General features: G+C 48.5%; 1 protein-coding gene across 1 annotated transcript in view; it reads right to left on the bottom strand.

The window, feature by feature from the left end:
- Positions 1 to 14,814, bottom strand: part of CEP135 (centrosomal protein 135) — a 445,305-nt gene that overhangs the window by 275,172 nt on the left and 155,319 nt on the right. The window contains exon 8 of the mRNA XM_030191406.1: positions 8,464 to 8,529. Coding sequence (XP_030047266.1) covers positions 8,464 to 8,529 — 66 coding nt within the window. The remainder of the gene's footprint in view (positions 1 to 8,463; positions 8,530 to 14,814) is intronic.

The raw sequence follows: 14,814 nt of genomic DNA, 5'->3' as shown, positions 1-14,814 counted from the left end.
AATGATGCCACTTTGGGTTAAAAGTAAGGATGAAAAGATGTATAGGGGGAAAATCTCTTCATTTATATAGGGTGCGCGCCATGTGCGAATCGGATATAACAAACTTACGCGAAACAGGGGGGAAAGGTAAAATTATGTATCATACCTGATAATTTTCTTTCCATTAATCATAGCTGATCAATCCATAGACTGGTGGGTTGTGTCCATCTACCAGCAGGTGGAGATAGAGAGCAAAGCTTTTGCCTCCCTATATGTGGTCATGTGCTGCCGGAAACTCCTCAGTATGTCGATATCAAAGCTCCATCCGCAGGACTCAGCACTTAGAGAATTACACCCACAAAGGGACACTCTGCCCAGCTCACCACCGCCGAAACGGGGGAGGGGAATTAACCCAGCTCATCCCCACACAAGTGGGGGAGGGGAATCCGTCCAGCTCATCCCCGCGGAGCGGTGGAGGGACACCACCCCGCCGATGCGGGGGGATCTGGCTTATCCTGCAACCGCAACCGCGGGAGGAGCTGACTGACCCTAACACCGCCGAAGCGGGAGGGGTACAAAGCTGCCCTACAGCCGCACGAAGCGGGAGGGAGCGCCGGCAGAATTTATGTCTCAATCCAGCCCCGTAAAACGGAGGGGAGAGGAATGCAGCAGCTCACTGTAACACAAACTCGTCTCAACTCTTGAAGACGAAGTCCTCCTGAACAGGAACTGAAGACTAAACTTGAACCTGAAATGCAACCAGAATATAAACAGTACAGATATCTGGGAGGGGCTATGGATTGATCAGCTATGATTAATGGAAAGAAAATTATCAGGTATGATACATAATTTTACCTTCCATATCATCAAGCTGATCAATCCATAGACTGGTGGGATGTACCGAAGCAGTACTCACCCAGGGCGGGACATAGAAATCCCTGACCGCAACACTGAAGCTCCAAACCGGGCCTCCGCCCGAGCAGCCAAGCGGTAATGCCTGGAGAAGGTATGGGCTGATGCCCAAGTTGCCGCCTTGCAAATCTCTTCCAAGGAGACGGACCCGGCCTCTGCCATCGAGGCCGCCTGAGCTCTAGTGGAGTGAGCCTTCAGCTGGATAGGCGGCACCTTCCCCGCGGCCACATAAGCCGCTGCAATGGCTTCCTTGACCCATCTTGCCACTGTAGGCTTAACAGTCTGCAGACCCTTACGAGATGATCCGATTTCCGGAAATCATTGGTCACTTCCAAGTATCTGATGATGACTCGTCTCACATCCAGATATTTGAGAGCAGAGAATTCCTCTGGGTAGTCCTCCCTACGAAAGGAAGGGAGACAGAGCTGCTGATTCACATGGAAGCGAGAAACAATCTTGGGCAGGAAGGAAGGCACTGTGCGAATAGTCACTCCTGCCTCAGTGAACTGCAGAAAAGGCTCTCGACATGAGAGTGCCTGGAGCTCGGAAACTCTTCTGGCTGAAGTGATAGCCACCAAAAAGACTGCTTTCAACGTCAGGTCTTTCAGAGATGCCCTCAACAAGGGTTCAAAAGGCGGCTTCTGCAAGGCTCTTAGCACCAGGTTGAGATTCCACGCAGGCACCACTGAGCGCAGAGGAGGGCGCAGGTGATTAACTCCCTTGAGAAAACGTACCACATCTGGCTGCGAAGCCAGGGAAGCACCCTTCAGGCGGCCCCTGAAACAAGCCAGAGCCGCTACCTGGACTTTAAGGGAACTGAGCGACAGGCCTTTCTCCAGACCTTCTTGCAGGAACGCCAGCACTGAAGAAATTGGAGCCGTGAAGGGAGAAAGTGAGCCTGCTTCACACCACGCTGCAAAGGTACGCCAAACCCTGGCGTAAGCAGTAGAAGTAGAGCGCTTCCTCGCTCTCAGCATGGTGACGATGACCTTGTCTGAGAAGCCCTTCTTCCTCAGACGCTGCCGCTCAATAGCCAGGCCGTAAGACCAAAGGGGGAGGGATCCTCCATCACCACGGGACCCTGATGCAACAGGCCCTGCTCCACTGGCAGCCGCAGAGGGTCGTCCACTGAGAGCCTGATCAAGTCCGCATACCAGGGACGTCTGGGCCAGTCTGGACCCACCAGGATTATCCGGCCCGGATGCTTTGCCACCCGGTCTAGCACCCTGCCCAACATGGGCCAGGGCGGGAACACATAGAGAAGCTCTTGTGTCGGCCACTGTTGGAGAAGAGCATCTACTCCCAGAGATCGAGGGTCCCGTCCTCTGCTGAAAAAGCGCGGCACTTGGCAATTGGCCGATGACGCCATCAGATCTAGGCTCGGCTGGCCCCAGCGCTTCGTGATGTCCAAGAACGCCTGAGCCGATAACTGCCACTCTCCGGGATCCAAGGTATGGCGACTGAGAAAGTCCGCCTTGACATTCATGACTCCGACAATGTGGGCCGCTGACTGCTGTTCCAGGTTCGCTTCCGCCCACTGGCATAGATTCATGGCTTCCTTGGCTAGAGGGGCGCCCTTGGTACCTCCCTGGCGGTTGACATAGGCCACAGCCGTGGCATTGTCCGACAGGACCCGTACTGGCTTCAACGCCAGTACCGAGAGGAACTCCAAAAGCGCCAACCGAATGGCTCTGAGTTCCAGGAGGTTGATAGACTACTTTGCCTCTGCAGGAGACCAGAGCCCCTGCGCTGTCCTTCCCATGCAGTGGGCTCCCCAGCCCGTCAAAGAGGCGTCCGTCGTGACGACAATCCACTCCGGGGTCACAAGAGGCATCCCTGCAGACAACTTGTCTGCCTTCAGCCACCAGCTCAGCGCCTTGCGCACTGCTGGGTCCAAGGGAAGGCGCACAGCATAATCCTCCGACACCGGAGTCCAGCGCTGCAGCAGAGAGTGTTGTAGTGGTCTCATATGAGCCCTGGCCCAGGGCACTACTTCCATCGTGGCCGTCATAGAGCCCAACAGCTGCACATAGTCCCAAGCCCGAAGAGGAGAGGCTACTAGGAACTGGTCCACCTGAGCCTGAAGTTTGACAATCCGATTGTCCGGCAGGAACACTCTCCCCACTTGGGTGTCGAATCGAACTCCCAGATACTCCAGGGACTGAGTCGGGCGCAGCTGGCTTTTCTCCCAGTTGATGATCCACCCCAGGGAGCTCAAAAGAGCAATCACCCGGTCCACAGCTTTGCCGCACTCTGCATAAGAGGGGGCTCGGATCAACCAGTCGTCCAGATAAGGATGGACTTGTACTGCTTCCTTTCGCAGGAAGGCCGCGATGACCACCATTACTTTGGAGAAGGTCCGCGGAGCAGTAGCCAACCCGAACGGGAGGGCTCTGAACTGGAAGTGTCGGCCCAGGACTGCAAAACGCAGAAAGCGTTGATGAGGAGGCCAGATGGGAATATGCAAGTACGCTTCCTTGATGTCCAAGGATGCCAGGAACTCCCCTGCCTTCACTGCCGCTATAACAGAGCGGAGAGTCTACATGCGAAAGTGCCGAACTTTCAAGGCCCGATTGACCCCTTTGAGGTCGAGGATAGGCCGTACAGAACCTCCTTTCTTTGGTACCACAAAGTAAATGGAGTAACGTCCCTTGCCAAGCTGATTTTCTGGCACCGGAACGACCGCGCCCAGGCGGATCAGATTGTCCAAGGTCTGCTGCACTGCCACAGCTTTGACCGGAGACTTGCAGGGAGAGAGTACAAACCCGTCTCTTAAGGGTCGGCAGAACTCTAGCTTGTAGCCGTCTCTGATGACTTCCAGCACCCAAGCGTCTGAAGCTACCCTGGTCCACTCGCCCAGAAACGAGGACAGGCGTCCTCCAATCTGCACTGGGCCATGGACCAGGACCCCGTCATTGGGTACGAGACCCTGGGGGAGGACCGGAGGGCGCACCTCCGGGACGGCGGTCTCTGCGAAAGGAATGCTGCTTGGGGGAGAAGTTCCTCTTGAAGGAAGAGGGGGCAGAAGAGCCCGACTTGCCCGGGCAGTACCGACGGGCTTCTTGAAACCGTCCTCTGGAGTTACCGGGGCGAGCACTAGCCCGAGCCCTGACCTCTGGTAACCTCTTGCCCTTAGACGTGCCGAGATCGGTCACAATTTTGTCCAGCTCGACCCCAAAGAGCAGCTTGCCTTTAAAAGGCAACTTAGCCAGGCGGGACTTAGAGGCGTGGTCCGCAGACCAATGTTTCAGCCAAAGCCACCGCCGCGCAGAGACTGTCTGAGCCATACCTTTAGCCGAGGCTCTCAAGACATCATACAGTAAGTCTGCCAAATAAGCCAAGCCCGATTCCAGGGCCGGCCAATCAGCCCTCAAGAAAGGATCCGAGGGGGAAGACCGCTGCATAATCGTCAGGCACGCCCTGGCCACGTAGGAGCCGCAAACTGAGGCCTGCAAACTTAAGGCAGCCGCCTCAAAGGACGACCTTAAGGCCGCCTCCAATCTTCTGTCTTGGGCGTCCTTTAGGGCCGTGCCATCTTCCACCGGCAACGCCGTTTTCTTAGTCACCGCAGTGATTAAAGAATCCACGGTAGGCAAAGAAAGGCTTCCCGTTCACTTTCAGGCAAAGGATAGAGGCGGGACATAGCCCTAGCCACTTTGAGGCTCGCTTCCGGGACATCCCATTGAGCCGAAATTAAGGTGTGCATGGCATCATGCACGTGGAAGGTTCTAGGCGGGCGCTTTGTCCCCAGCATAATGGCGGAGCCAACAGGGGCTGAGGGAGAGACGTCCTCTGGAGAGGAAATCTTCAAAATGCTCATGGCCTGCAGTAACAGGTTGGGCAAATCCTCTGAGCGAAAGATCCGCACTGCAGAGGGGTCATCCGCTCCATCCGAGCGGGAATCCGTCTCCTCCAAGGAATCCCCAAAGGACCGTTGGGAGAACTCAGATATGCTGCCCTCATCTACATCAGAGGAGACAAAGTCCTCTAAGCCCTGGGAATCCACCCGAGGGCGTTTACTTCCAGGGGCCTAAACCCCTTTGTCGGACAAGGGAGAAGGGGCAGCGTTTTGCATAAGGAAGGCCTGATGCAGCAGCAAAATAAACTCGGGGGAGAAACCCCCCAGACTGTGTATTTCAGCAGCCTGGGCCACAGCCCTAGAAACACCCTCAACCGGCGCTCGCAAGAGCGGGGGAGAACATGCTGCGCATCCAAGATGGCGTCCGGTGCGACACTCCGCGAAGGAGCCGCGCGGGAAGAACGGCGCTTAACTTTAGCCGCTTTTTTGCCGTCGCCCAAATCAAGGGCGGCCATGGCATGAACATCTCCCAGCTCAAGGGCGGCCCAAGAATAAGCCGTCCGAGCAGAGTGGCCGGCCAAGATGGCGGAGGCGAGCAGCGAGGGATGGGCGTTTATGGCGGGAAAAACCACCGCACCGGAGGAAGACCCGGGACACTGACCGGCCTCCAAACTGACACCCGACAAGGGTGAATCAGACTTTAAAACCCCCGCATCCCCGCTAGAAGCGCACACGCGGTCCGGGGAGCGATTCTTCGCGCCCTCGCCCTCCGACGCAATAGGCCACGTGGAGATCGATCGGGGAACCCCCTGCCCGCTATAAAAAGGTAAAATTACCTACTTCTCGCTCCGAGCTGTAACGACCTGGTGTCCCAGTGAGTAGCTGCAATAAACGTTTAAATAAACGTCGAAATAAACGCCCTTAAGGACGTCCAAAATTTTTTTTTTTTTAAACGGAGCCAGCGGGAGGGGGGAGAAAAGGAGGGACCTGGCGCCACCAGGTTTGCACTTGCTCAAGAAGAGCCCTCAACCCCAGGTACTCAACTAAAAATTAGGCTTGGAGACCTAGCCAGAGCTGCTGCTGTGTGTGACCACCACCTGCTGAGATAGAGAACATACTGAGGAGTTTCCGGCAGCACATGACCACATATAGGGAGGCAAAAGCTTTGCTCTCTATCTCCACCTGCTGCTAGATGGACACAACCCACCAGTCTATGGATTGATCAGCTTGATGATATGGAAAGGGTATTAATCTACCCGACCTCAGACTTTATAATGTCACAGCGATTCTATGTTGGATCCACGAGCTATACACTGGGCTCTTTGCACATACCCTTTCAGGTGTTTGGGAGAATGCTGCCTACACTTTTTTTCAGTTCTTAACGTGATCCATTCTATGGGGGCCCGGATCAAACTGTCCTCGCTCCTGCGACCACTTAAGTTAGCTTGGGAGTGCTGGCGAGCCCACTTGGGGGGGGGGGGGGGGTAATGGGACCATCACCTTTTTTGGAAATCCGAGATAATCCGAGCTTCCCTGCAGGTCAGGGTAGATTGCATTTTGTATCATTGACTCAACAGGGGTGTCGCTATGTGGGGCAATTGTCAGAAGTGGGTGGAGATCAGTGTCCAAACTTTGCCCAATGCTGGGATTCCTGGCACCTGCCTCGGAATTCCCCCTTTTCTTATATGCAAATTTGACATTACCTTCATGCACTGAGGGGCCCCAATCAGAAGTGCCCCTCTTTCACAGCTTTAGACACATCCTTCATGCAGATACCCAGTGAACAAAACATACTCTCCAACTGGTACTGTATGGGCAATGAGTGGCGTCAATCCCCATTCGTTGTGCAGCTCACAAGACAATGGGGTGCAATGCTGGGGGTACAGGTAACGGAGCAGGAACTTTCGTGCTGCTTTTTATTGGCGTTTAAAATCTCTCCAAATGTGAAGCTCCATGAAATTGAAATTTAAAACTTATATAATGTGTATCTCACTAGGAGTAGGGGCAAAGGCCGTAGGTCCATAGGAATCTGAGGATTGTGACAAATGCAAATGCAGGAGGGGCACCCTGGTGCATCATTTTCTAGAATGTCTTTTACAAGATTTTTGGCGGGGAGACCTGGCCCTCTTGGAGGAGGTTCTTAACACCTCACTGGAATGGTCCTATGGGATCCTGCTCATGGGATGATTCAGACCTCATGACACGGGGTCTCTCCGAATTGCATTGCAGGTTCACTCTACTAGCTTTGGTGCTGGCCAAAAAAGTTATCCTGCAACACTGGATGGACGGGTCTCCCCTCCCCCCTCTCGGTAACTGGCATGCAAATATGCTACAAATAGGAGCGTGGGAGAGGGAGGGGGATTCTAGACCCTACTCGAAAACATGCCTAGGCTTATATTAGTATTTGGCAGAGATGTGATGAATGCCCGTCGCAGCTGTCCAATAAATAAGGTGTGGCTTTGTTGGCATGGGTTGCGGTTCAGCCTCAGAAGAGGGGGGGAGGAAGGGGGGACGTTAGGGTGAGGGTTTACAAGTTGCTTCAGTGTAAAAAAATGTGGCAAGTTTGACACGACTGAAACACTTTGCTGTATTTCTATCTGGCAATAATAGCTCAATATTTGTATTAGTTGGTTTTCATCTCATTGTATCACGTTCTATTACTATATTTGCTGCAGCTCTCTTGTTGCCTGTATCCTGTTATTCGTGCACCTCTCCTGTCAAATACAGTTTCAAAAAAAAAAAAAAAGAAGAAGCTTGATGATAGTTTGTATGATATTATCCTTTTTTCTTTATGTACGTTCTGCTATTGGATTTTTTTGTAGGAAAGCCTGAGGACTACACTGAGCAAACACTAAAAATAAATAAAATTTAAAAACAGAAAAACCTAACTAGAGAAGCTATCAGGAAGCTACCACATGACAGCGATAGAAACTTTATACAAATTTTCTCAATTTTTAAACAAAAAACCAGCTGACAAGACTGCAACAGAAACACATCTGAATGGCTCCATGGAAAACCTAAGACTAGCATGGTCCCAAATGACAGCGTAGGCAGGAGATGGTATGAATGTTCGGTTGAAATGCCTCAAAAGCTCTGTAGCTCAGTGCTGGAGGAAGTTCCCACATGGGGCTCTCTCAGATGATGTCATCCATATATGAGGATTGTTGTATCCTGCTTGTCCTTGGAGAATATGAGGTTACAATATGACGCTGAAAGGGCATAGATTAAGGAGTAACATTAGAAAGGGTAGTATATGCATGGAACAGCTTCCAAGATGAAGCGGAGACAAAATATTAACAAAGTTCAAGAAGACATGAGATATGTACAGGGGGTCTTTAGTTAAGAAGTGAATGGAAAGCCCAAGATCAGAGATCTGTGGTACTGCAAAGAAGAGCAATTTGGACAGACCAACCTTATGGTTCTTATCTGCCATCATACATTATATTTCTCTGAGTCAACCAAATCTATGTCCCTTTTGAAAGCATTTTAAAAATGAAACCACTTAAATTTGGATGGCATCCATTAAATTGTAGACTGGGCTAGAAAAACTACACTCTTACCCTGTACATTAAATCATTCTGAGTACTTAAGAATGCATGTTATTTCAAAACGGAACAAAGAGTAACTCCCTAGAATCCGATTTAATGAAATAATTTCGGTTGTGAAAAAATAAATGACTTTAATCAAAGACTTGTTTTAAACTAAAAGCCCAAAATTTTCAAAACACACCCATCTTTTAGTTTGATTCTTCATTCTAAAAGTTCAGTACTTACCGCTTTTAATTCTGATATTGTTCTTTCCATATTCTGTATCTCATTGAATTGCTTTTTTATTTCATTCTGATAGAGCAAAACAAAAAAAATTCATAAAAGTATTTAGACTGCATATGTACAGTTACAATAACATTTTTTTTACAAAGTTAAGCAGTACTTCAGACACTTGACTAAAACTAGTTACTATTTAGATACTGCATAATTTCTGATTTTACAGCTTGAGAATACAATAATAATAAAGTGGATGCTTCCATCATCTATAAAATGCATTTCTATACAAGTATATTGTACAATCTAACCTCACAGGTAAAAAAGAAAACCTGTAAAGGATGCTTTATAAGGACAGGATGATAACTAGTCATACATGTGGATGACTACAGACAGTACCTTGCTGAGTCCCCCCTCAGTCTTACATGCTAGTACAAAAATAATTCATTCAGAAAGGGAGGAGAGAGGTTGTATGTGGCACATTACAGTGCTGTCATCACAAAACATGAATTTCAGATAAGCAACTATGCAGTCACACATTCAAGAATCCCTAGCTCAGGACTTCCCAAATTTCTTTTTGCAACAGTACAGCTAATCGTGTTTTCAGGATAGTCAGAATAAATGCACATTAAATAAATCTGCACACATTGAAAGCCCTCTATATCCATGTGCATATTCATTGCCAATAGCCTAAGAAACTGACTGGCTGTGGGGTCATCAGAACAGGTTTGAGAAGCCCAGCTCTAGCTAGGAGTTGTCTAGAACAACGTAGTTTCAGTTTCAGCTATCTAGATCTAGGATTTTCAGCTTTAGAATGAATCCATCTCCACCCATGCCCTAATACTAAACTACACCATCTGGTCACTAGAAGATAGGCTGAGAGTAGGACTGCAGAAAATGGACAAACAGGAATGAAAATGAGGTAGATTTCAAATGAATTTCAGAAGACTCTGATCATAAGAGAGCTAACTAAGGTGAAATTTGTTCTTAATGATAATTTCCTTTCCTTGAGTCCTCCTTGACCAGTCCAGACTGATGGGTTATGTCCCCCAACCAGCAGATGGGAGGCAGAAAGTCTGGTCTAAGTGATATCACCCATATAAAACTAGTGCAGCACAACACTTCAGTATGACAGTGTCAAAGCCAAAACCAAACACATACAAATTACATACATGAAGAACCAGTCATACTGAGGGTCCTCCTCCTGCAGATTCTAGAGCAAAATCAAGAAACTTAAATGAGTCATAGACTAAATGGCAGCCCGGCCTCTCAGAATCACTCAACGAGCAGAGGACTGGTCTAGCAAGCCTCAAGAAAAGGAAATTATCAGCAGGAACAAATTTTACCTTCCTTATCCTGCTACATTAGTCCAACTGATGGGATGTATCAAAGATTAACCTTCAGGATGGGAAGACGACAAGATTCCCTACAAGATCACAGTACGAAAGGCAGCTAGTTTGTGCAGCTAAAGCACTAGCCCCTTCTGCCTGTTGAGAGGGTTGGATAAGAACCTATAAATTCTGCTGGCTGCAGTTCTGAGTATCTAACACATCTCATAGTAAGTGCTGTATTTGTTTTTCTTTTTCCCTGATTCAATTAAAGAATAATTGCATCAAGAATCTGGGTTTTCACTGGTGATGTTAAATCTATGGTATAACTTTACGCCAAAGTTATTATGGAATTGTTTGTATTGTAAAGCAGAGATACTTACCTGTAGCAGGTATTCTCTGAGAACAGCAGGCTGATTGTTCTCACATGTGGGATGATGTCTGCGTCGGCCCAGGAACCGGCGTTTTGCAAAGCAAAATATAAAAAAGTTTTGCCAGAGTCTTCTGGTATGCGTGCATGCACGGACTGACTTCCCACCGACCGCATGAGCATGTCTCCTCAGTTAAATCAAAAAGCAAATGAAATAACAGATAACTCCAAAGAGGAGGTGGGAGGGTTTGTGAGAGCAATCAGCCTGCTGTCCTCGGAGAATACCTGCTACAGGTAAGTATCTTCGCTTTCTCCAAGGACAAGCAGGCTGCTTGTTCTGACATGTGGGGTATCCCTAGCATCCAGGCTAACTCAAAACAATGAACACTGGTCAATTGGGCCTCGCAACGACGAGAACATAACATGTATTAACCTGAAACTACATACAGCTAACTGAGAGTGCAGCCTGGAACAGAACAAAAAAGGGCCAAGGAGGGTGGAGTTGGATTCTACACTCCGAACAGATTCTGCAGCACTGACTGCCCAAACCGACTGTTGTGTCGGGTATCCTGCTGAAGGCAGTAGTGGGATGTGAATGTGTGGACAGAATGCAAATCTCTTCAATGAAGGCTGATTTTAAGTGAGCCACAGACGCAGCCACAGCTCTTACATTATGAGCCGTGACGTGGCCCTCCAGAGTCAGCCCAGCTTGGGCATAAGTGAAGGAAATGCAATCTGCTAGCCAATTTGAGATTGTGCGTTTTCCGATGGCGACTCCCCTCCTGTTGGGATCGAAAGAAACAAACAACTGGGCAGACTCAATTTTTTTTCCCCTTTTCATAAACTAACTTGTTTGCCTCATCTGTCCTATGAAAATACTTTGTGGTGCTGATTGCTCAAGTGCTTATAAAAACTTTATAGTAGATGCCCTCCCTCTCAAGTTTATGTAAAGAAATTGATGTTTGGTTATAATCTGAACTTCTAAAATTATGGGCCCTGTTTACTATGGTGCGCTAGCGTTTTTAGCATGCACTGAAACTAGCGCACGCTAAACACTAGGGACACCCATATATTCCTGTGGGCGTCTAGTGTTAGCACGTGCTAAAAATGCTAGTGTGGCTTAGTAAACAGGGCCCTATATGTATTACAGTACAGAGAAATTTTGTGAAATAAAATGAGAATTAAAGTTTTTGCCATGACGTCCTGGTGACTGCATAGAAAATGACTGGTTTCAATTAAACAAGTAGGGAAAGCATGCAGGGCCTAGCTCATGGAATTCTTTCTGACCCTTTGTGTGTGTGTTACCTAGTGGATTATATATGTAACAGTTTTGAACCAGTGTATAATTTATTTACAAAGTTCTGTTGGGTTGCAGTGTAAATAAAACAAAGTGATTAACTTATTCATCCATTATGTGCCACTGTCTATTTGCAGATGATACTAAGATCTGCAACAGAGTGGACACCCGGGAGGGAGTGGAAAACATGAAAAAGGATCTGAGGAAGCTAGAAGAATGGTCTAAGGTTTGGCAATTAAAATTCAATGCGAAGAAATGCAAAGTGATGCACTTAGGGAATAGAAACCCTTGGGAGATGTATGTGTTAGGCGGGGAGAATCTGATAGGTACGGACAGGGAGAGGGATCTTGGGGTGATAGTATCTGAGGATCTGAAGGCGACGAAACAGTGTGACAAGGCGGTGGCCGTAGCTAGAAGGTTGTTAGGCTGTATAGAGAGAGGTGTGACCAGCAGAAGAAAGGAGGTGTTGATGCCCCTGTATAAGTTGTTGGTGAGGCCCCACCTGGAGTATTGTGTTCAGTTTTGGAGGCCGTACCTTGCGAAGAATGTAAAAAGAATTGAAGCAGTGCAAAGAAAAGCTATGAGAATGGTAAGGGATTTGCGTTTCAAGACATATGAGGAGAGACTTGATGACCTGAACATGTATACTCTGGAAGAAAGGAGAAACAGGGGTAATATGATACAGACGTTCAAATATTTGAAAAGTATTAATCTGCAAACGAACCTTTTCCGGAGGTGCGAAGGCGGTAGAACGAGAGGACATAAAATGAGATTGAAGGGGGGCAGACTCAAGAAAAATGTCAGGAAGTATTTTTTCACGGAGAGAGTAGTGGATGCTTGGAATGCCCTCCCGCGGGAGGTGGTGGAAATGAAAACGGTAACAGAATTCAAACACGCGTGGGATAAACATAAAGGAATCCTGTTCAGAAGGAATGGATCTTAAGGAGCTTAGCCGAGATTGGGTGGCAGAGCCAGCCGGTGGTGGGAGGCGAGGATAGTGCTGGGCAGACTTATACGGTCTGTGCCAGAGCCAGTGGTGGGAGGAGGGGCTGGTGGTTGGGAGGCGGGGATAGTGCTGGGCAGACTTACACGGTCTGTGCCCTGAAGAGGACAGGTACAGATCAAAGTAGGGTATACACAAAAAGTAGCACATATGAGTTTGTCTTGTTGGGCAGACTGGATGGACCATGCAGGTCTTTTTCTGCCGTCATTTACTATGTTACTATGACTGTCTGAAGGGCTTCGTCCACTCCACGTAAAAGACCGATGCTCTCTTGCAGTACAAGGTGTGCAAACTGCTTTCGCCAGGGTAGGCATGAGGTCGGGGAAAAAATGTTGGCAAGACAATTGACTGGTTCAAATGGAACTCCGACACCACCTTTGGCAGGAACTTAGGGTGCATGCTGAGGACTACTTTGTTGTGATGAAACTTAGAATAAGGTGTGTTAACCACTAGGGCCTGAAGTTTACTGACCCTATGAGCTGAAGTAACAGCCACCAAGAAAATGACCTTCCAGGTCAAGTACTTCAGATGGCAGGAATTCAGTGGCTCGAAAGGAGCTTTCATCAACTGGGTGAGAACAATGTTGAGATCCCAAGACACTGGTGGAGATTTGACAGGGAGATTTGACAAAAGCAAACCTCTCATGAAGCAAACTAAAGGCTGTCCAGAGATAGGCCTACCTTCTACACGGTGATGATAAGCACTAATTGCACTGAGGTGAAACATTATGGAGTTGGTCTTGAGATCAGACTGACAAGTGTAGAAGGTATTTAAGCAGGGTCTGAGTAGGACAAGAGAGATGATCTAGGGCCTTGCTGTCACACCAGATGGTAAACCTCCCCCATTTGAAAGAGTAACACCTCTTCGTGGAATCTTTCCTGGAAGCAAGCAAGACCCAGGAGACACCCTCAGAAAGATCCAAGGAGACGAATTCTAAGCTTTCAACATTCAGGACGTGAGAACCAGAGACAGGAGGCTGGGATACAGAAGCGACCCCTCGTTCTGGGTTATGAGGGTTGGAAAACACTCCAATCTCCATGGTTCTTCGGAAGACAACTCCAGAAGAAGAAGGAACCAAATTTGGTACGGCCAGAAGGAAGCAATCAGGATCATGGTTCCACGGTCTTGCTTGAGTTTCAGCAAAGTCTTCCCTATCACAGGTATGGAAGGATATGCATACAGAAGTCCTATTCCCCAATGAAGGAGAAAGGTATCTGACGCTAGTCTGTCGTGGGCCTGTAGCCTGGAACAGAACTGAGGGACCTTGTGATTGATCTGAGTGGCAAAAAGATCCACCAAGGGGGTGCCCCACGCTTGGAAGATCTTGTGAACTATGCCCGTGTTCAGTGACCACTTGTGAGGTTGCATTTCCCTGCTCAGTCTGTCGTCCAGATAAGTAGCTTGGAGAAACATGCCGTGACGGCATGTCCAAAGCCACATCTGAACAGCTTCCTGACTCAGAGGGCGAGATACGGTGCCCCCCTGCCTTTTCATGTAATACATTGCAACATAATTGTCTGTTTGAATCAAGATGGTTTGGTTGGACAGCCTATGTCTGAAAGCCTTTACAGCGTTCCAAATCGCTCGCAATTCCAGGAGGTTGATCTGAAAACCGGTATCCTGAAAGGACCAGTCTCCTTGAGTGTGAAGCTCATTCACATGAGCTCCCCACCCTAGGAGGGATGCATCCATCGTCAGCACTTTCTGTGGCTGAGGAAATTGGAATGGTCATCCCATGGTCAAATTAGACCGGATTGTCCACCACAGAAGAGAATTTCAAAATTCGATGGACAGTTGAATCACATCCTTTAGATTCCCCATAGCTTGATACCACTGGGAAGCTAGGGTCCACTGAGCTGATCTCATATGTAGAGGTTCCATGGGAGTTACATGAACTGTGGAGGCCATGTGGCCCAAACATCTCAACATCTGCTGAGGTGTGATCTGCTGAGACGCTCGAACTATGGACACCAGGGACAGGAGGTTGTCTGCCCTTCCCTAGGGAAGCCCGAGCTGTCTTCGTGTCCAGCAGTGCTCCACTGAACTCCAATTTTTGGACTGGAGTGAGATGGGACTTGGGAGTAATTTATTATGAACCCCAGTAGCTCCAGCACCTGAATAGTCATTCGCATGGACTGCAGAGCACCGTCCTCTGAAGTGCTCCTCACCAACTGATTGTCAAGATAAGAAAACACATGCACCCCAGCCTGCGTAGCACCGCTGCAACTACAACCAGACACTTTGTAAACACTCAGTACAGACGCCAGGCCAAATGGCAGTACATGGTACTGAAAGTTCTGTGTTGCCAGCCGAAATCGAAGATACTTCCTGTGAGCTGGAAGTATCGAGATGTGTGTGCAAGCAT

This window comes from Microcaecilia unicolor, chromosome 2, assembly GCF_901765095.1.
Source record: "Microcaecilia unicolor chromosome 2, aMicUni1.1, whole genome shotgun sequence".
In the NCBI taxonomy this organism is placed as follows: Eukaryota; Metazoa; Chordata; class Amphibia; order Gymnophiona; family Siphonopidae; genus Microcaecilia; species Microcaecilia unicolor.
This window is presented reverse-complemented; position numbering and strand designations above follow the sequence as displayed.